Source organism: Salvelinus namaycush, chromosome 22 (genome assembly GCF_016432855.1).
Source record: "Salvelinus namaycush isolate Seneca chromosome 22, SaNama_1.0, whole genome shotgun sequence".
Taxonomy (NCBI): Eukaryota; Metazoa; Chordata; class Actinopteri; order Salmoniformes; family Salmonidae; genus Salvelinus; species Salvelinus namaycush.
Genome location: NC_052328.1, coordinates 23,982,778 through 24,004,359, shown reverse-complemented (window position 1 = coordinate 24,004,359; position 21,582 = coordinate 23,982,778). Strand labels below are relative to the sequence as shown.

The 21,582-nt window shown below is 42.7% G+C and overlaps 2 protein-coding genes and 1 long non-coding RNA gene across 4 annotated transcripts; all 3 read right to left on the bottom strand.

Annotated features, from left to right (window-relative positions):
• Nucleotides 1–314: 314 nt before the first annotated feature.
• Nucleotides 315–10,825, bottom strand: LOC120017942 (dnaJ homolog subfamily C member 9-like). 2 transcript variants are annotated; one of them, XM_038960901.1, is made up of 7 exons: nt 10,697–10,825; nt 2,311–2,497; nt 2,060–2,200; nt 1,500–1,754; nt 1,310–1,396; nt 1,080–1,216; nt 315–704 (listed from the first exon to the last, which is right to left on the bottom strand). In XM_038960901.1, exons 2-6 carry the CDS (start codon nt 2,482–2,484, stop codon nt 1,109–1,111), a joined length of 765 nt encoding a protein of 254 aa, XP_038816829.1. In that variant the 5' UTR covers nt 2,485–2,497; nt 10,697–10,825; the 3' UTR covers nt 315–704; nt 1,080–1,108. The 2 variants fall into 2 exon arrangements, with proteins under 2 accessions (XP_038816829.1, XP_038816828.1); XM_038960900.1 differs by having other exon boundaries at nt 315–1,216; nt 10,697–10,823.
• A 2,398-nt stretch (nt 10,826–13,223) lies between these two features.
• Nucleotides 13,224–14,627, bottom strand: LOC120017799 (protein NDNF-like). Its single transcript, XM_038960771.1, has one exon. It carries the CDS (start codon nt 14,625–14,627, stop codon nt 13,224–13,226), a length of 1,404 nt encoding a protein of 467 aa, XP_038816699.1.
• A 2,432-nt stretch (nt 14,628–17,059) lies between these two features.
• Nucleotides 17,060–18,727, bottom strand: LOC120017667. The gene is made up of 3 exons (XR_005472133.1): nt 18,618–18,727; nt 17,758–17,824; nt 17,060–17,672 (listed from the first exon to the last, which is right to left on the bottom strand). It is a non-coding gene; the product is annotated as an uncharacterized LOC120017667 (long non-coding RNA).
• Nucleotides 18,728–21,582: the final 2,855 nt, after the last annotated feature.

The following is a 21,582-nucleotide window of genomic DNA, read 5'->3' as shown; positions in this document are numbered from 1 at the left end:
GACTTGAACCCAATCGAACATCTCTGGAGAGACCTGAAAATAGCTGTGCAGTGACGATCCCTATCCAACCTGACAGAGCTTGAGGATCTGCAGAGAAGAATGGGAGATACTCCCCAAATACAGGTGTGCTAAGCTTGTAGCGTCATACCCAAGAAGGCTCGAGGCTGTAATCGCTGCCAAAGGTGCTTCAACAAGGTACTGAGTAAAGGGTCTGAATACTTATGTAAATATGATAGTTCATTTTAAATACATTTGCAAAAATGTCTAAAAAACAGTTTTTGCTTTGTCATTATGGGGTATTGTGTGTAGATTGAGGAAAAACATGTTTTTTAATACATTTTAGAATAAGGCTGTAAAGTAAAACTGTGGGGAAAAAATCAAGGGGTCTGAATACTTTCCGAACGCACTATATATAAATAGTTTGCAATATCTGTTTTACATATGTTTTATTAACAAAACACTTAAATTAAAACAACATGTCATTATCTAACATAAGTGTTTTTCCTGGTGGTTAAGGCAGGGGACAGGAAAGACAATTTTCGTAGGATGACCCGAATGGCAAGTCCAACTATACAGGGAGGAACAAAAGCCTTTTGAACACTGACATGCTTCGACTGGCTGCTTTGTACTTTTATAAGGACATGACTTTTATTTTCCCATGTAAAAAAGACAAGCACAAAACTTTGGGGTTTCACATAGCATACCTTAACAGGAAGAGAAAAGACAAGCCTTAGAGAGACGCCAACTAAAAGGTAGGTATTAGATGTTTTCCTAACAAACCTTAACGTGATGAGGGCTTAGTGTAAGCCACAGGAGACTTTCGAGGGAATAGAGGGGCTGTTTAAGTACTGGGACAATTCACCTCACTGCAGTAGAAGCCATATTCTACTTTCAGCAGAGGTGCTAGCGGAGCTTAGATCAGGAAGATAATTTGTATAGAAATACGTGATAGATGTGTGACTAGGGGGCATGCAGGTGTCAAGTTTTGATAAAAATTTGACCTGGAAGATGGTACTGGGTGATGCTGATGACAGTCTTGTAATGATTAAGGTACATTACTCAAAATTACACACGTCTACCTTGTCTTAACTTCAAGGGTTTGAAGTCTTCACTTTTTTCCTTTCCCTCCTGCTTTGGCTTTTCCTCCCTTGGAGTATTTGGCTTCCAGGTCAGACAGGAAAGAGTTAAAATTCTGCTCTCTGGAATTCTGCTTTTGCTGTTAACGAGACAGAAATACACACCATTAATGCCTTACCTGAACGCCTAAAACAGTCACCAGTTAAGATCTTGGTTGTGTGATTCAACTTACCTTTAACATCAGTACAAGACTGTCATCAGCATCATTGAGTCCCATCTCTCTCTGCATCTCCTCAGCTTCTTGTCTTTCTTCATCAGCCTGGAAGGAAATAACAACAAAGTATTCTCACAAATGTGAACTAAAAAAAATTACCAACCGAGGAAGTGAGTGTGTACAAGTATTTGTATAAAGCACACTGTACCTTCTGTTTGCGTGTTTTCTTCTTCCTGGTGCTCTCCTGGGTGAATGCAGGGTAGGCCGTGAGCTCCCCTGCCTGGATGGCTGTCTGTATAAGGGCTGTGATCCTGGGCTCGTCCTCCTGAGAGCAGCACAGGGCTGAGGCCATGATGGCGTCCATGTCCCCCTGGTGCTGCAGGTAAATCTGCATCACATCCTGCCTCTCCTCCTCCGTGCCTTTGTACTTCCTCTCAAACTCCTGGATGTCCTCCAATGTGATCTAATGAAGGAGAGATGGTTGTTATAACAAATTCTAATTGTGACATTATACTGGGTGTTTGTTATTTGCTTCCAGGCGGATAAAGAAAGTCAAGAAGCTGGGGAGATACAGAGGAAGATGGTACTGGGTGATGCTGATGACAGTCTTGTAATGATTAAGGTACATTACTCAAAATTACACACGTCTAGTGACTATTTTATGGCTACGGTATGAAAAAGAAAAGTTCTCTCAGGAGGGCCTAAAAAGTAAATACGGTGTATGGTGAAGATGTTAATCAGCTTTAGATAGTTATATAGTTAGGCTACCTTAGGGAACAGCAACCTCCAGTACTCCTCCCAGCATTGGTCCTGCTGCAGTGAGTCAGATTCCTCAGCCACAAGTTTCTGCTCATCATACACTGCCCTCTGCTCCTTGTCACTCAACACTGCATATAACTTCCCAAGCACCTGAAAGAAAGGGGCTAGGTAAATACAGTAAAATACAATTCTAACCAGTTAGCTAGGTGAACTAGGCTAACTGCAGATTTGAGTAGGTGTTTTAGTTGACACTTTCCCACCTGAAATTTCTCTGTTGCCTGCAGGTCTTCAGGAGCACGATCTGGGTGAACCCTGAGCGACACCTTGTAGTAGCTGTGTCGGATCTCTGCGTCTGTCGCCTCCTTGGAGACGCCCAGCACCCCATAGAGGCTGGAGGTGTTGAACAGTGCTTGACACTGGTCGAGTAGCCACATCCCTATCTGTCAACTTTAGGTTAAAAGGGAAATCTGCGATTGAAACTATGAAATAACACACATCGAATCATGTAGTAACGAAAAAAGTGTACAACAAATCTAAACATATTTAATGTTTGAGATTCTTCAAAGTAGCCACCCTTTGCCTTGATGACAGCTTTGCACATTCTTGGCATTCTCTCAACAAGCTTCATGAGATAGTCACCTAGAATGCATTTCAATTAACAGGTATGCCTTCCTAAAAGTTAATTTGTGGAATTTCTTTCCTTTGCGTTTGAGACAAATCAGTTGTCTTGTGACAAGGTAGGCGGGTATACAGAAGATAGCCCTATTTGGTAAATAATTCCACTCTGAAACCTTATAATTGATTAGAATCATAAAATTATAATCTGATGATGTGTGTAGTTTTAGTCAGGATTAGATTAAACAATGTATCTGTATAGTGGAAAAACAGACTGTCTGAGCAAGGCGTAGCTTAGGATTTGAACTTGTATGTGTGTGCCTAAGAAAATACAGAAGAACAATTAAACTGACATTCCATCATTACTTTAAGACATGAAGGTCAGCCAATGCGGAAAATTTCAAGAACATTGAACATGTATTCAAGTGCAGTCGCAAAAACTATCAAGCGCTATGATGAAACTGGCTCTCATGAGGACCGCCACAGGAAAGGAAGACCCAGAGTTACCTATGCTGCAGAGGATAAGTTCATTAGAGTTACCAGCTTCAGAAATTGCAGACCAAATAAATGCTTCACAGAGTTCAAGTAACAGACACACCTCAACATCAGCTGTTCAGAAGAGACTGCATGAATCAGGCCTTCATGGTCAAATTTCTGCAGAGAAACCACTACTAAAGGTCACCAATAAGAAGAAGAGACTTGCCTGGCCTCCACAATCACCCGACCTCAAAACAATTGAGATGGTTTGGGATGAGTTGGACCTCAGAGTGAAGGAAAAGCAGCCAACAAGTGCTCAGCATATGTGGGAACTCCTTCAAGACTGTTGGAAAAGCATTCCAGGTGAAGCTGGTTGAGAGTGCCAATATTGTGCAAAGCTGTCATCAAGGCAACGGGTGGCTACTTTATTTAACACTTGTTTGGTTACTACATGATTCCATCTTTTAAAAAATATATATATTTCACCTTTCTTTAACCAGGTAGGACAGTTGAGAACAAGTTCTCATTTACAACTGCGACTTGATAAAGATAAAGCAGTGTGACAAAAACAACAACACAGAGTTACACATGGGATAAACAAACGTACAGTCAATAACATAATACAAAAATCTATGTACAGTGTGTGCAAATGTAGTAAGATTAGGGAGGTAAGGCAATAAATAGGCCATAGAGGCGAAATAATTACAATTTAGCATTAACACTAGAGTGATAGATTTATTTATTTATTTTATTTCACCTTTATTTAACCAGGTAGGCAAGTTGAGAACAAGTTCTCATTTACAATTGCGACCTGGCCAAGATTAGGCAAAGCAGTTCGACACATACAACAACACATAGTTACACATGGAGTAAAACAAACATACAGTCAATAATACAGTAGAAAAATAAGTTTATATACAATGTGAGCAACTGAGGTGAGATAAGGGAGGTAAAGGCAAAAAAAAGGCCATGGTGGCGAAGTAAATACAATATAGCAAGTAAAACACTGTAATGGTAGATTTGCAGTGGAAGAATGTGCAAAGTAGAGATAGACATAATGGGGTGCAAAGGAGCAAAATAAATAAATAAATACAGTAGGGGGAGAGGTAGTTGTTTGGGCTAAATTATAGATGGGCTATGTACAGGTGCAGTAATCTGTGAGCTGCTCTGACAGCTGGTGCTTAAAGCTAGTGAGGGAGATAAGTGCTTCCAGTTTCAGAGATTTTTGTCGTTCATTCCAGTCATTGGCAGCAGAGAACTGGAAGGAGAGGCGGCCAAAGTAAGAAATGGTTTTGGGGGTGACCAGAGAGATATACCTGTTGGAGCGTGTGCTACAGGTGGGTGCTGCTATGGTGACCAGCGAGCTGAGATAAGGGGGGACTTTACCTAGCAGGGTCTTGTAGATGACCTGGAGCCAGTGGGTTTGGCGACGAGTATGAAGCGAGGGCCAGCCAACGAGAGCGTACAGGTCGCAGTGGTGGGTAGTATATGGGGCTTTGGTGACAAAACGGATGGCACTGTGATAGACTGCATCCTATTTATTGAGTAGGGTATTGGAGGCTATTTTGTAAATGACATCGCCGAAGTCGAGGATCGGTAGGATGGTCAGTTTTACAAGGGTATGTTTGGCAGCATGAGTGAAGGATGCTTTGTTGCGAAATAGGAAGCCAATTCTAGATTTAACTTTGGATTGGAGATGTTTGATGTGAGTCTGGAAGGAGAGTTTACAGTCTAACCAGACACCTAGGTATTTGTCCACATATTCTAAGTCAGAACCGTCCAGAGTAGTGATGTTGGACGGGCGGGCAGGTGCAGGCATCGATCGGTTGAAGAGCATGTATTTAGTTTTACTTGTATTTAAGAGCAATTGGAGGCCACGGAAGGAGAGTTGTATGGCATTGAAGCTCGTCTGGAGGGTTGTTAACACAGTGTCCAAAGAAGGGCCAGAAGTATACAGAATGGTGTCGTCTGCGTAGAGGTGGATCAGAGACTCACCAGCAGCAAGAGCGACATCATTGATGTATACAGAGAAGAGAGTCGGTCCAAGAATTGAACCCTGTGGCACCCCCATAGAGACTGCCAGAGGCCCGGACAACAGGCCCTCCGATTTGACACACTGAACTCTATCAGAGAAGTAGTTGGTGAACCAGGCGAGGCAATCATTTGAGAAACCAAGGCTATCGAGTCTGCCGATGAGGATGTGGTGATTGACACAGTCGAAAGCCTTGGCAAGGTCAATGAATACGGCTGCACAGTATTGTTTCTTATCGATGGCGGTTAGGATATCGTTTAGGACCTTGAGCGTGGCTGAGGTGCACCAATGACCAGCTCTGAAACCAGATTGCATAGCGGAGAAGGTATGGTGGGATTCGAAATGGTTGGTAATCTGTTTGTTGACTTGGCTTTCGAAGACCTTAGAAAGGAAGGGTAGGATAGATATAGGTCTGTAGCAGTTTGGGTCAAGAGTGTCCCCCCCTTTGAAGAGGGGGATGACCGCAGCTGCTTTCCAATCTTTGGGAATCACAGACGACACGAAAGAGAGGTTGAACAGGCTAGTAATAGGAGTTGCAATAATTTCGGCAGATAATTTTAGAAAGAAAGGGTCCAGATTGTCTAGCCCGGCTGATTTGTAGGGGTCCAGATTTTGCAGCTCTTTCAGAACATCAGCTGACTGGATTTGGGAGAAGGAGAAACGGGGAAGGCTTGGGCGAGTTGCTGTGGGGCATGCAGTGCTGTTGACCGGGGTAGGGGTAGCCAGGTGGAAAGCATGGCCAGCCGTAGAAAAATGCTTATTGAAATTCTCAATTATAGTGGATTTATCGGTGGTGACAGTGTTTCCTGTCCTCAGTGCAGTGGGCAGCTGGGAGGAGGTGTTCTTATTCTCCATGGACTTTACAGTGTCACAGAACTTTTTTGAGTTTGTGTTGCAGGAAGCAAATTTCTGCTTGAAAAAGCTAGCCTTGGCTTTTCTAACTGCCTGTGTATATTGGTTTCTAGCTTCCCTGAAAAGTTGCATATCACGGGGGCTGTTCGATGCTAATGCAGAACGCCATAGGATGTTTTTGTGTTGGTTAAGGGCAGTCAGGTCTGGAGAGAACCAAGGGCTATATCTGTTCCTGGTTCTAAATTTCTTGAATGGGGCATGCTTATTTAAGATGGTGAGGAAGGCATTTAAAAAAAAAAATAACCAGGCATCCTCTACTGACGGGATGAGATCTATATCCTTCCAGGATCGATTAGAAAGGCCTGCTCGCTGAAGTGTTTCAGGGAGCGTTTGACAGTGATGAGTGGAGGTCGTTTGACCGCTGACCCATTACGGATGCAGGCAATGAGGTAGTGATCGCTGAGATCTTGGTTGAAAACAGCAGAGGTGTATTTAGAGGGCAAGTTGGTTAGGATGATATCTATGAGGGTGCCCGTGTTTACGGCTTTGGGGTGGTACCTGGTAGGTTCATTGATAATTTGTGTGAGATTGAGGGCATCAAGCTTAGATTGTAAGATGGCTGGGGTGTTAAGCATGTTCCAGTTTAGGTCGCCTAGCAGCACGAGCTCTGAAGATAGATGGGGGGCAATCAGTTCACATATGGTGTCCAGAGCACAGCTGGGGGCAGAGGGTGGTCTATAGCAGGCGGCAACGGTGAGAGACTTGTTTTTAGAGAGGTGGATTTTTAAAAGTAGAAGTTCAAATATCTTGGGTACAGACCTGGATAGTAGGACAGAACTCTGCAGGCTATCTTTGCAGTAGATTGCAACACCGCCTCCTTTGGCCGTTCTATCTTGTCTGAAAATGTTGTAGTTAGGAATGGAGATTTCAGAATTTTTGGTGGTCTTCCTAAGCCAGGATTCAGACACGGCTAGAACATCCGGGTTGGCAGAGTGTGCTAAAGCAGTGAATAAAACAAACTTAGGGAGGAGGCTTCTAATGTTAACATGCATGAAACCAAGGCTATTACGGTTACAGAAGTCATAAAAAGAGAGCGCCTGGGGAATAGGAGTTGAGCTAGGCACTGCAGGGCCTGGATTCACCTCTACATCACCAGAGGAACAGAGGAGGAATAGGATAAGAGTACGGCTAAAAGCTATGAGAATTGGTCGTCTAGAACGTCCGGAACAGAGGGTAAAAGGAGGTTTCTGGGGGCGATAAAATAGCTATACAGACAAAGGTATGGTAGGATGTGAATACAGTGGAGGTAAACCTAGGTATTGAGTGATGATGAGAGAGATATTGTCTCTAGAAACATAATTGAAACCAGGTGATGTCATCACATGTGTGGGTGGTGGAACTGAAAGGTTGGATAAGGTATAAAGAGCAGGGCTAGAGGCTCTACAGTGAAATAAGCCAATAAACACTAACCAGAACAGCAGTGGACAAGGCATATTGACATTAAGGAGAGGCATGCTTAGTCGAGTGATCATAAGGGTCCAGTGAGTAGTGAGGTTGGTTGGGGTAACGGCGATTCAGACAGCTAGCCGGGCCATCGGTAGCAAGCTAGCATAGGATGGAGGTCTGTTTTTAGCCACCTCGTGCGGTTCCGTGTGGTAGAGGGGATCAATCCAATTGGCAAAATAGATATAGTTATAGTGACCCAAGAGAAATAGTCCGATAGACCTATTCAGATAGCAGCCGATAAGACAGCTAACGATTAGCGAGCCGGAGATGGGCGTTCAGGTAACGTCGCGACGGAGGGGCGAGTTGGATAACTCCCCCGGGCAGATAACGTCGGTAGTCCAGTCGTGAAGGCTCGGTGGGGCTCCGCATCGGCAGTAAAACGGGTCCGGATAGGTGATTGTAGCCCAGGAGTGGCTGATAGAACTCTTCAGCTGGCTAGCTCCGGAATAATTGATGTTTGCTCCGGGATCGACGTAAGCCAATAGTCACACTGATAGCAGCTAGCTAGCTGCGATATCCAGGTGTAAATGTCCAGAGCTTGCGGTTGAAATCCGGGGATATGGAGAGAAAAATAGGTCCAGTATGTTCTGGTCTGAGTCGCGTTGTACAAAACTGGCGATAGCTTTTCGAGCTAAAGGATAGCTGATGACCACAAACCGTGGTTAGCTGAATACTAACGTTAGCCAGTAAACTGGCTAGCTTCTGGCTAGCTTCTATTGTGGATTTCAGATTTGAGGTAAATAATACTTTCTTTTTTTTAATTGGTGAGGCGGGTTGCAGGAGAGTGTTTTGAAGTTGAGTTTTTGGAAAAGAAAATATATAAAAGATATGCGAAGAAATATGTAAATATATATATACACACGGTACACGACAAGACAAGGACAAAGGACTAATGACGGAATAGATGTGCAGATGATGATGTGCAAGTAGAGATACTGGGGTGCAAAATAGCAACAAAAAAACAAAAAAAAAGTGTTGATGTCTTCACTATTATTCTACAATGTAGAAAATAGTACAAAATAAACTTGAATGAGTAGGTGTGTCCAAACTTTTGACTGGTACTGTATATACAGTTGAAGTCGTAAATTTACATACACTTAGGTTGGAGTCATTAAAACACGTTTTCAACCACTCCCCAAATTTCTTGTTAATAACAAACTATAGTTTTGGCAAGTCGGTTAGGACATCTACTTTGTGCATGACACAAGTCCTTTTTCCAACAATTGTTTACAGACAGATTATTTCACTTATAATTCACTGTATCACAATTCCAGTGGGTCAGAAGTTTACATACACTAAGTTGACTGTGCCTTTAAACAGCTTGGGAAATTCCAGAAAATTATGTCATAGCTTTAGAAGCTTCTGATAGGCTAATTGACATCATTTGAGTCAATTGGAGGTGTACCTGTGGATGTATTTCAAGGCCTACCTTCAAACTCAGTGCCTCTTTGCTTAACATCATGGGAAAATCAAAAGAAATCAGCCAAGACCTCAGAAAAACAATTGTAGACCTTCACAAGTCTGGTTCATCCTTGGGAGCAATTTCCAAATGCCTGAAAGTACCATGTTCATCTGTACAAACAATAGCAAGAAAGTATAAACACCATGGGACCAGGCAGCCGTCATACCGCTAAGGAAGAAGATGCATTCTGTCTCCTAGAGATGAACGTACTTAGGTGCGAAAAGTGCAAATCAATCCCAGAACAACAGCAAAGGACCTTGTGAAGATGCTGGAGGAAACGGGTACAAAAGTATTGATATCCACAGTAAAACAAGTCCTATATCGACGTAACCTGAAAGGCTGCTCAGCAAGGAAGAAGCCACTGCTCCAAAACTACCATTAAAAAAAGCCAGACTACGGTTTGCAACTGCACATGGGGACAAAGATCGTACTTTTTGGAGAAATTTCCTCTGGTCTGATGAAACAAAAATATAACTGTTTGGCCTTAATGACCATTGTTATGTTTGGAGGAAAAGGGAGGAGACTTGCAAGCCGACGAACACCATCCCAACCTTGAAGCACGGGAGGGCAGCATCATGTTGTGGGGGTGCTTTGCTGCAGGAGGGACTGGTGCATTTCACAAAATAGATGGCATCATGAGGGATGAAAATTATGTGGATGTATTGAAGCAACATCTCAAGACAATTGAAGTTAAAGCTTGGTCGCAAATGGGTCTTCCAAATGGACAATGACCCCAAGCAAAATGGTTTAAAAACAACAAAGTCAAGGTATTGGAGTAGCCATCACAAAGCCCTGACCTCAATCCTATAGAAATGTGTGGGAAAAGCGTGTGCGAGCAAGGAGGCCTACAAACCTGTCTCAGTTACACCAGCTCTGTCAGGAGGAATTGGCCAAAATTCACCCAACTTATTGTGGGAAGCTTGTGGAAGGCTAGCTGAAACGTTTGACCCAAGTTAAACAATTTAATGACAATGCTACCAAATACTAATTGAGTGTATGTAAACTTCTGACCCACTGGCAATGTGATGAAATAAATCAAATCTGAAATAAATCATTCTCTCTACTATTATTCTGACATTTCACATTCTTAAAATAAAGTGGTGATCCTAACTGACCTAAAACAGGGAATTTTTACTAGGATAAAATATCAGGAATTGTGAAAAACTGAGTTTAAATGTATTTGGCTAAGGTGTATGTAAACTTCCGACTTCAACTGTGTATTTATATATATATATATAACACTAAGGGCTGGAGAAATGTAACCACATAACGTTATAGCCAATGATTCTTGAAGAATATAACTTATAAATCACTAATGAGCTTAGTTCAACTGCTGTACCCCATCAGAACCCAAAATACAATAATTGTTTAACTCCATTGTTTGTAAACAATGACATTTTAGGCTAACACTATATAGCCTCAAAACATGATTAAAACTGCAATTTTATTCCCATTGATGTTCAGTCCTTGTAGTTACTGTATGTATGCATGCATAGCTAGGTTTGTCCATGGATTTTGAGTGGTTCGCTTACGTAACGTTACTTGGCTACATTTCTCCAGCCCTCTTGTTTACTAAAACAGTGTCAATGTCGCCCCTTTGTTGTTTTTTTTAAAAGCCCCTGTAAATTATAACAAAACAATTATTGTCTGCATACATTATTCATAACGTTATTTGTAATAGCGTTTTAAAACCTCTACCTACCTTGAAATCTTTATCAAAATGGTGGATAACTGGTTGAAAGCTTCACTTGCTTTGTTTACTAAATTTGGCGCGCTGTCCTGTCAACGGAGTGTACGTAGCGTAAACGTACCTCTCTTGGTCACGTTTTTTAGCGTATGTTACATTTGTGTGGCTTTCACTAGTTACCACCGCCACAAAGTCTATCGTAAAATATAATGAAAAACGTGCTTAATATGTCTTAATTTAAGGTTAGTGTTAGGCATACAGTTAACAGTTTGGTGAAGGTTAGCTTTCAAATCTCATTTTAAGAAGATACTTTTTTTAATGGGCGGGGTTTAGGTCTTTGTGACCATGGTAACTAGTGACGACCCATTTGTGTCAATCATTTTAGGCACAGGTTGATGAACACCAATTCTGTCTGTTGAAGCAGGTACAGTGACTTAACGAGTAGCGGGGTGGTCGGGCACAGCATCACAGTGCCACTAGAGAATCTGGGTTCGAGTGAGTCCAGGCTCTGTCGTATGAAACGCCGTTTGGGTCTTATAGCACGTGGTTCAAAACGCGATTGGTGCGGCTGGCTTCCGCGTTCAGCGGGCATTGTATCAAGAAGCAGTGCGGCTTGGTTGGGTTGTGTTTCGCAGGACGCACGGCTTTCCCGAGTCCGTACGGGAGTGGCAGCGATGAGACAAGACTGTAACTGCCAATTGGATACCACGAAATTTGGGAGAAAAAGTAGTACTTTTTTTTTTTTTTTTTTTTACAGTGAATAAAAACAGTGACTTAAAGAGCGACTTCGCCTACAAAACTTCTCGTTCTGAAAATGGCCTATGTGGAATTGAGTCAGAAACATTTATTATAGTGTCAAAATTGACTACAAAGTGTAAATAGGTAAATGTTGGTCATAAAGTCAGTCTTGTCCAAAACTGAGATTGATAGGAATTTTTTTTTAACTGAATGAAGCATAATATCCTAACAGTTTTCCTTGGCTTGGATTAATTTAAGCCTGCCACAGCTGGCAGCTCCCAAGTAATCATCAATTCGGAGTAGCTGCAGGCGATGCCATTGTAAAGCCCATGGTCAGTTTTGTTTGATATTTGTCAGTGTTATCCGGGATCCTTGGGACATACCTACCCTAAATCCTAACCATCCCGTACCATTTTAAATTTCAACTTCAATGGGGTAGGGACGTACTCCAGATGGCATGGACCATTCGATATCCCTATGAGGCTAGTTACGGACCATAAGTAAATTATATAATGTACATGGGACAATATTTTTTAAAGTCAAATTTCAATGACCTAAAAACATCAAACCAGAAATTCATATATGAATTTAAATAATTTAGTCAACTAAAAGTTGTGCAACATTAAAATATTGTCCCATTTACATTGTGTAATTTATTGACAGCTCCTAACTATCCCCAGAGATAGGCTATCCAATGTCCAAACAACTTCGCCACTATTGCACACCAGCCAGCTGAAGCTAACTGGCAATATAATTTGGCTACCTGTTCCCACCTTAAAACACACAAGAGACACCCACATCAAACCACACCCAAAAACCAACTCAAGTTTGAATTCAGTCATGGCCGCTAGCATTTCTTAATGAGGTCAAATCAGGAAGTGCAGTGATCTCTCAATCATTATTGCCTCTATATCAATAATATTGTCATCGAAAGTATTTTAAATCAAGTTCTTTAGATTTGAGATATTTGTTATGATACATTTATGATCTTTAGTTTTACTCTTTAGTTTTGTAGTAATCATCCAAGTAGCCTAGAGATAAATAAATGCAAGTTAGTATAGGGTAGGGGTGCGTTGATCTCTCAATTTGTTTTCTCAACTAACTAAGCAAAGAGACAAGTCAACCAAAAGAGGATAGTGATGAATGTTGATACCAGGATACAGATACCTAATGTGTGTTTATTGGTGTATTTGAAGTATAGCACAATAATACATCAACGACAATGAAGCTAGTCGCTAACAAATTTGATCTACTTCATGCGAAAGCAGAACACAAGATACACATTGACTTTGCGCTAAGCATCAATAGATTACCCTATCTGTGTTTTAAGCCTGTAGAATATTGAAACAAAACAATGCAGCACTAAATATATACTGTAGGTTCTTGCCATAAGTTCTCTCTCCCCATTGCAAAGTATAATCAAATCTCTATCTGCTTCTGTTGCATATTTCTTGGCACAGTCTTCACTGAAAATTTGTATTAATCAAAAACGTATATCCTCCTTTGTACTCAGTCACACAATTAGTACCTGGACAACTGGCACATCATCAACAACTATAAACAAAAAGACAAAAAGCACAGGTTACTGAAATGGAATGAATTTTGCTGGTGTGCAGTCGCCCCTCTGCTACTCCTACCCAATCCATGAGTACCAGTGTTCAAATGTGACCACTCTTCAGAGGGTGTACCACATTTCGTAACAGTCTCCCTCGTAGTAGAATGACTTTGTCATGGTAAGTCTTTTTAAATCACCTCTTTGTTAGTCCAATGCTGCTGCAGACTGAGACTAGGAGTGGGCAGCAGCTCAGCACTCCTTCCTGGTTCTTACTGTCTTGCTGCTGTACTTTATGGGGATCCCCCAGCGTCTCATTAGATAGACATCAAATATGTAGGCCACCCCAGGCTCCAGGCCTCCGATCACGGCTGTCGTGACAGCCCGTCGAGGGTTGAGCTCCTGGAAGTATTTACACAGGACCCTCTCAGTGTCCGACCGTGACTCAGGCCCCAGGCAGGGTGCCGTCCCTCCCTTCTTACCCCCCCCTTTACCCAGCCTCTGGCGGTACACGCAGTAAAGGCTCCTCTCCTCTGTGCCCATCCAGGCCAGGGTGACAGATTCACAGCTCCTGAGCCTGTTGAAAGACTTTATCTGCAGAGTGGAGGGGAGCGAAGGTATCCCTTGACGATGGTAAGTGGAGGACGCCTGCATCTTAACAGAGGCCTTCAGTACTCCTGGAGCAGCTTGTCTGGGAGCCGCCGTTCCCTCTTTCTCCAAGTGGATGAGGTAGGAAAGGCTGCCCTGGAGCCAGATCTGAGCCAGGTTTTCTCCCACAGCCTGGGAGCTCAGCTCTTTGCCCTTGCTGGAAACGGTGATGTTGATCTTCTCACTGCTTCCGCAGCTCTGTAGAGTGAGCAGGCCACTCTGTTGCCAGCCCCGGGGGCGGAAGCTAAAGAACTCCCCAGAGGTTGAGCCTCCATCCCGGAAGGTCACCCACCGGAGCTCCCCTTCCCTGAGTGGTGTGATAGCTGCTCGGGCCTCCTCGTGTGTTTGAGCGAATGTTCCAGTATATGCGGCACTGGTTCCATTTAGCCTGTCAATCAAAAATACGTCAAAGTAGTATTGCGTGTCAGGGACGAGCTCAGAGACAGTGCACACGCTCTCTGTTCCCTTACAAACACATTGGAGATGACCATAGTCGTCACGGAGCGCAGCGGGTGACCGGAGCTCAGTGTCAGCATCCCACTGCTGCCACCACCAGTCTTTGAGAATCGGCCACACAGTTACTTTCCTCTGTTTGTCCTTCTTCTCCCTTTTCTTGTCTTTCTCCCGCTCCTTCCTGATGCCCTCCTGGGCGGCACAAAGGTTGCGGTAGTTGTGTTTGCGATTTATGAGGACACAGTAGTCATAGCTGCGTTGAGTGTGCAGCCTTTTGAGGGAGGCACTGGGGGCCCAGCTGAGGGTGACACTGGTCATTCCTACACCCAGGGTGTGGACACGGGAGTCAGAGGGAAGCTGTGGAAAGGCCCAGGAGATCCCAGAGCCCTCATGGAGGTACACAGTAGCCCTGGTGTCCTGATCCTTGGACCGCAGCCTGAGGATGTAGATAGATGCTGGGGCGTACGAAGGACCTGTGTAGGTGTTCATGGCGTTGCCAGTGTAGGTGTGTATCTTGGCTTCAGTTCCAGGTCCTCTCCACCACACCTCTGGCATACTCTTCTTGGTACTCCCTGTGCAGAAAACAGTTAAGCCACAGGTCATGAATATTCTGCCTCACACATGCACACAGTGCCACACACAGACTTACACTAACTAGACAGAACAGTCATTGAAGAGTCTTACAGTTCAATATGTATCTTGATTACTTTTAATTCATACAGTACTCAACTATAATCAATGAAGTGCTAAAAAGAGTTTACCTTATTCATATGAACCCCTTTTCACCATAAGCATTTACAGTTTCTCCTGACATAAAGGGGAACTGCACCTGCTGATTTGGCCTAGGTTTTTGGCTTGCGCCTCAAGAAATGCTGGCGGCATTGAGTCACTGATGTGATCTTTTTGTCCGGTTTTGCGTCCCCTATGGCTCATGCGGTGGGGAAGAACTTTGTGGGCTTTACTCTGCCTTGTCTCAGGGTACTAAGTTAGTGATATCACTTTGGTGTGGGCTGTGCTTTGGAAAAGTGGGTGGGGTTATATCCTGCCTGAAGGGGCCACAGTTTCCCCCGACCCCCCCTCGCAGTCTCCAGTATCAATGCTACAGTAGGCTGTGTGCTGGGGGGCAAGGGTCAGTCTGTCCTATCTGGTGTAATTCTCCTGTCTTATCTGGTGTCTTGTGTGATCTTAGGTATGCTCCCTCTAATTCTCCCATCTCTCTCACCGGACGCACTGCCTTGTCCAGGACCTGCTGTTTTGAACCCCCCCCCCAAAATCTACTGCACCTGCTGTCTCGACCTCTGAATGCTCAGCTATGAAAAGCCAACTGACATTTACTCCTGAGGTGCTGACCTGTTGCACCCTCTATAACCACTGGGATTATTATTTGACCCTGCTGGTCATCTATGAACATTTGAACATCTTGAAAAACGATCTGGCATTAATAGCCATGTACTCTTATAATCTCCACCCGGCACAGCCAGAAGAGGACTGTCCATCCCTCAGAGCCTGGTTCCTCTCTAGGTTTCTTTGTAAGTTCCTGCCTTGGGAGGTTTTCCTAACCACTGTGCTTCTACATCTGCATTGCTTGCTCTTTGTGTTTTTAGGCTGCGTTTCTGTATAAGCACTTTGTGACAACTGCTGATGTAATAAGGGCTTTATAAATAAATGTGATTGATGACGGCCATGACAGAAGCCAAACATGAGTTGGCTTGGAGGTGTCATTTGATGTGGGTGTATCCTTTCCACCACCAAGACACCCATCTGACAGAACCTTGCCCGCAGCCGTTTCCCCCAAACTCAATCACACCAAACCTCCTGCAGGTTGAGTTCAATAACTACAGGCAGATGTATGGTCAGATGTTGGAGGAAGTTTTGAATAGGTCAGTATCCTACAGAGTGACATGGGAAGAATGCAATTGCTGAATTTATGTAGATATTCTAAACTAAGAGTTTTGATCATTTTCATATGTAGTAACAGGCCCATGTAGAATAAACAACCCTTCACATAACAAATAAAACATTCAGAGTACAGATTATTGTATGGGACAATATACAAACCTTCCTGAGGAAGATCATTTGAAAAATACAATTGAGTAAATGTATGCAACAGTTCTCAATTTTGTTATTTGTTGTTGTGAAAATCAAATTTTACAGATTGTTAAGGTTGTCATTAGATTTGGGGTGAGATGGGGTCGGCAGCGGGTGTCCCCGCTGAACAAGTTTTAATACCACTGCCATAGAAGCAGTGTTCAGCTAACATAACAATGTACACCTTTCATTGTCATTCCCAGGCGAAACGGATACTGTGCCTATTGGTATTTTGTCTGGTGGTAATGGGGTTACCTTGGCAAACATGTCAAGTATAGTCATACCTTCCTGTGTGTTGTACTGTATATAACAGGAGTTCCATGATCACAGTGCAGAATACACAAGGTTTCTCTCTCCCCATATTGACTGATAGCATTAAATAACAAACAAAAAAGACAATACAAATAAGTTGTGTCTAGTTACATTTTAATGCTGAGTGCCAGGTCTCCATTCAAAAACATCAGTATCAAGCCTGTCTGGACTTCATCACATAATCTTGCAAGTCTACATGTGCTGGCTCCATACATGTTTCTGTGAACACATAGGTCACATCCGACACACAAAAGGGTACTATGTAGAAGTCTGAACAGGTCAGACTAAACCTACGTGAGTCTGGTCTTGCTATCGACGACCGTTGGTGAGCAGGCAAGAGGTGAGGCGAGGTCTTTGCCAGAGCCCCATTGATGGGCATAGCAGCATAGAACAGCTCCTGGACCCTTATCAAAGATACTGGTTGGTCACACACGATTACATTATCAATGGTGGTTATGACTAGCCTGGTGGAACCAACCTGATCACTGCGTTCACCTTTCTATTTCACTTCAGATATCATAAAATGTGAAGTAGAATGATGAAAACAGCGATCAGGCTGGTTCCACCAGGCTAGGTTATGCCCTGGACACTACATGCATCTAAGAATTAGAAAATAAGCAACAAATAATATCAGTTTACATACATTTGATAACCCAATTGTGAAACATAATTTATCAAAGTAATGAAATAGGTTACCTTCTGTATTTGCACAGAAGGTGACCCTGTGAAAGCAGTTGCCGCCGATAGGTGAAGGTTGCTAACCAGATACTTGCCAACATGTGATTGACTGTTCCATTCATAGGAATGCTCACAGCCAGGGCATGTCTGCATGATGCTGATGAGGGCCCCCTTGTTGGTCTTCTCTATGCTGCATGTTTGGCTATAAACTGGACAGCTCTCGAACAACTGTAGCAGGCAATCTTATGAGGTTGTGTTGACAGGGAGGGCCTGTGACAGGGTGATATAATAGACAGCCAAGTAGTACATTGCATTTTGTTCTAAAGAAAGGACAAAGCTTTTTGCTAATGCACTTCCCTGTCGTTGTTGAAGCCGACTGTGTCATCAGTCCAGTAACGCGGCCACTATCAGAGGCCTCATGATGGCGTGTCCTTTTCATCGTTGAGGGAGAATGGCAACATAGGTGTCACAAGAGTAATTGTGTCGCATGACAACTTTTATTCTGAGGTCTTACCTTACAAGCTGTGAAAATAACAAGTGAACTAAATTATTTTTGGAGGTCTCTAAACCATTGCAATCACATTGCTGGACATTTTATGATACCCACCTTTGCTCCTTTTGGTAGGTCCATTCATGACCAGGGGATCAGTCTGGCACCCAACTGTGCACTTTATCTAACAGAAAAACAGGGTCAAGGATTATCATCATCCCTCAATTATAAACAGAGCTCGAAAAATAACGTAATTTCATTTGGATCGTAATTCTATGTTTTACAGATGTAAACTGACTGGCTCCAGATTGGATCAGATTCAGGGCAGTGATGCCGTTACACTATGCAACCAACTATGACATATTTTGCTATGGCCCTGGGTTGGTTTGAGTTTGTTGCTGCTAGTCACTACACTGTTGTTGTCAGACATGAGTTAGCTAGTACCACCATAACTAGCTGCATTCAGTATCTATTTGTGCCCTACATGGGTTGCATCTCGCCTCGGAGGCTAATGTGACAGTTTCGTCTAAATTACACTAATTTAGAGCTGCATGGAAATATGACGACATTGTTAAAGTACGCAAATAATTATTAGGAAACAACTTTGCCATATTATGATGTCATCAAATTTACTTTAGGGAGATGCCAATGTTGTCATTATTGTTACTAGAAAAGTTCGTCAAAGATAGCTAGCAATGCTAACGTTAGCTAGCTAAAATATGGTGGTTTCCTCAATATTAGTTGGCTGGCTATCTGGTGACATCAGAATCATTACAAAAGGTGTTGCTACTAATTATTTGCCTTCTTTTGAAATGTTATCGTGTTTCCAAGCCAAATCCGAGTTGTATTGAGGTAGGCTAACGTTAGCTTGGTACCTAACTAGTTAGCTAAAGTCAGCTATGCTAGAGATCACAGTGATAATGATGATCAAAATATACACCACCTTCAGTCTATGGTCTAGCTACGGGTATACTCACCACCACTGGAGACCGCAATAAACTCCAACCACCTATTCCGCGTGATAGGGTCCTTCGGCAGGGCATGCAAACCATAGTTGTTGGCTGTGCAATCCGTATTGGTCTTTTCACGCCGTGATTTTTAGAACGCGTGGAGGGCGATGAAATAATGAAGCCACATTCAAGGAAGGGAGGGGCGTTGTGCACGTGGAGCTTGGAAAAAGGGGGCATGATATGTTGACATCGTAATCCAAACCCAACCTTCATTTACTCCTTGTGAAGCACGGAGGTTCCAAACTCCGTTTTAGACGATACTGACTTTATTACCAAATGTATCCAATGTACACTTTTTAGTCAATTTTGACACTAGAATAAATGTTTCTGACATCAATGCCACACATACTGTTTTCAAAGGGATTCCTGGGTTCTTAGGGGCAATTACTTTTTATTACGGAAATGAAAGGGTACCAAATGTTACACAATCTAACTGAATAATTTAGGCAGAGGTTGGGAAGCCTTGGGTTCATACACTGAATGATTTACACTGAGTGTACAAAACATTAGGAACGGCTTCATAGTATTGAGTTACACCCCCCTTTGCCCTCAGAAAAATACTCATGTTTTGCACACTCAGTGTATGTGTCACTGTTAACTTCATAAAGCTGTCTGTCCATCTAAAATACCCACTGATTTTAACTAAGCAGGCTGGTGAGGGTCATGGTGGATGTTCATTGCTGGCCTAAAAAGGCAACTTTTGTGTTTAATCGATGCACAAAATCTTTTTTTTTTAATGCACAACCATAGATTATTATAACATTTAAATGAATGTAGTTATGTAGCTTAGATTTATCTGTTCTTTATTTTGTCACTCAAGTTATATCTTTGCAACTCTTGAAGAGGTTTTCACCAGATATGCTCTATTTCGGGTTTCACTTAGCCCATAGCATCACAAATAAAAACTGCAGAGTCTGATCTTGGGCGTGAATATGATACATTTTCAATAGAATGCTAAAGGTCTAACTTAAGCTGAATTTCAGTTTATACTGTACAGGGTAGAACTTGCATGCCGTTCTGTACAAACCTATCTATTTCGCTCTCAGTGTATGTCTTATTTGAAATGGCAAATGTTTTAACTCTCTCATTCTCAAGTACTGGCAATACTTCAGTCTAATCTCTCTTACATTCAGGAAAAAAGTGTGGCATTTAGATATATTACTGTCCTTCTTGCTTTGAAATTAAAGAAAGCAAAAGGTAAAATGCTTGGAAAGATTGTCCAGTGATATACTAAAGCGGTTTTATTCAGTATCCTGGGCTCAGTACTGTGTGTGTGAGTAAGAGAGAGGGAGAGAGGAAAACAGAGATGTGGAAAGAGAGAACAAGACCAATGGATTGATTAAGTCTCTCCTATCTTGTAGACATTTATGACCAGGGTTAGTCTTTTAATGGCCACTATGTCAAAAATAAATGTCTCCAGTTTGAATTGGATTGTGGTGTAATGAAACCGAATTGATATGAATAGAAATGACATGTGAGAGGGTGTTGTGTGCAATTGCTTTTATTGTCTATCAGTGTTTCACACTCACAGTGCAGACTCTTAGGCGGTTTGTCCTTCAGGGTTCGGGCTTCAAGGGTCCACTCGATGGGGAGGTCACAGGGACTGACGGTCACAGACATCATCACAACCTTCTTCTTCAGTGTGAAGTACAGCCTGCACAAAGATAGGTACCACACAAAAAAGGGATTCCACTTCAAATGTTTTCATGCCTTTTTCGTCCCACACTTAGAAAGGTACTGTAACATGTAGCCACCAAAGCATTAAAAAAATGTACAAAATGTCTATCAGCTTTTTTCTCCATACACTGATAAACCCATAAAGTTAACAAGAAGAGTTCAACTAACAATCTGTGATGAGCTTCCATGGACCTGCGCTGTACAGATAGAGATCTCTTTGCTCATATCTCCACATTAGACCCACCACATCTCTGTGCTTAGACATTATAGTCTCCTTCTACAAGCTTATTGTTCATCTTCACAATAGAATTAGATTCAAACTCACCTACTGACCATTACATCATTATCACCGACTGATTCTGACATCCTTATTTGATCGTCTTTGTACTGTCACCAACATCACTCATCAAGGTGAGTCATTCAATATCGAGACGTAATGTAATTGACCTCTATGTTATCACAGCCTCCAGAATATTTACTTTGCCCTTTGAAAAGTATCGTCCTTCTTTTACATGTATGTTCTGGATCAACTGCTACTGTGCTGCTGTTTCTCAACAGCTGTGCCATGCTAAAGTTGTGAAGGGTAATACTTGGTTTAATTGACTTGATTCATTAGAATCATCATTAGCAGATTTTTTTCTCATTTTCTAAACATTTTGTTTCATTATGCACAAATGCATCAATGGACAGACTGCAGCTCACACGGATGCCCATATTCCAATTTACAGCTCCCAGTGTTAGAGCTCTACAACTGGCACTGATCAGCAGAGCCTGGGCCAAGTGGGCTGCTCTTCCTGCCCATGGGGCCACAGCACTGAACCGCTGCCTTTCCAACAACTAAAGGAATGGCTATTAAGATTAAGGCTATCATTGTTGTTGCTCAAACCCATGAAGAATTACACAGGAAATCACCATGTAGGTAACTTGTAATTATAGCCCTTTGTAGTGACAGTATAAAGTTGGACAAAGACAGGATATTAAACAGAGGCCTCTCTTAAGTATTTCAATCTATGTCCAGGACATGGAACATAAACATTTAGTGTGGAATACTATCCACCTCCCCTGATGGGGTCTCTGTGCTGTACCTCCGGGTGCGTCCTTTGGGCAGATGTATGGTGGTGACCTTTCCATCAGGCAGCCAGGCGGTGGGGCGGAGTGGCACCTCGTTCTCAGGAGCCAGAGCTGAGTGTCCTTGGGGCCAGGAGGGGCCACAGAGGAGAGACACGGCCAGGCAGAGATACCAGGCCATCGCTGC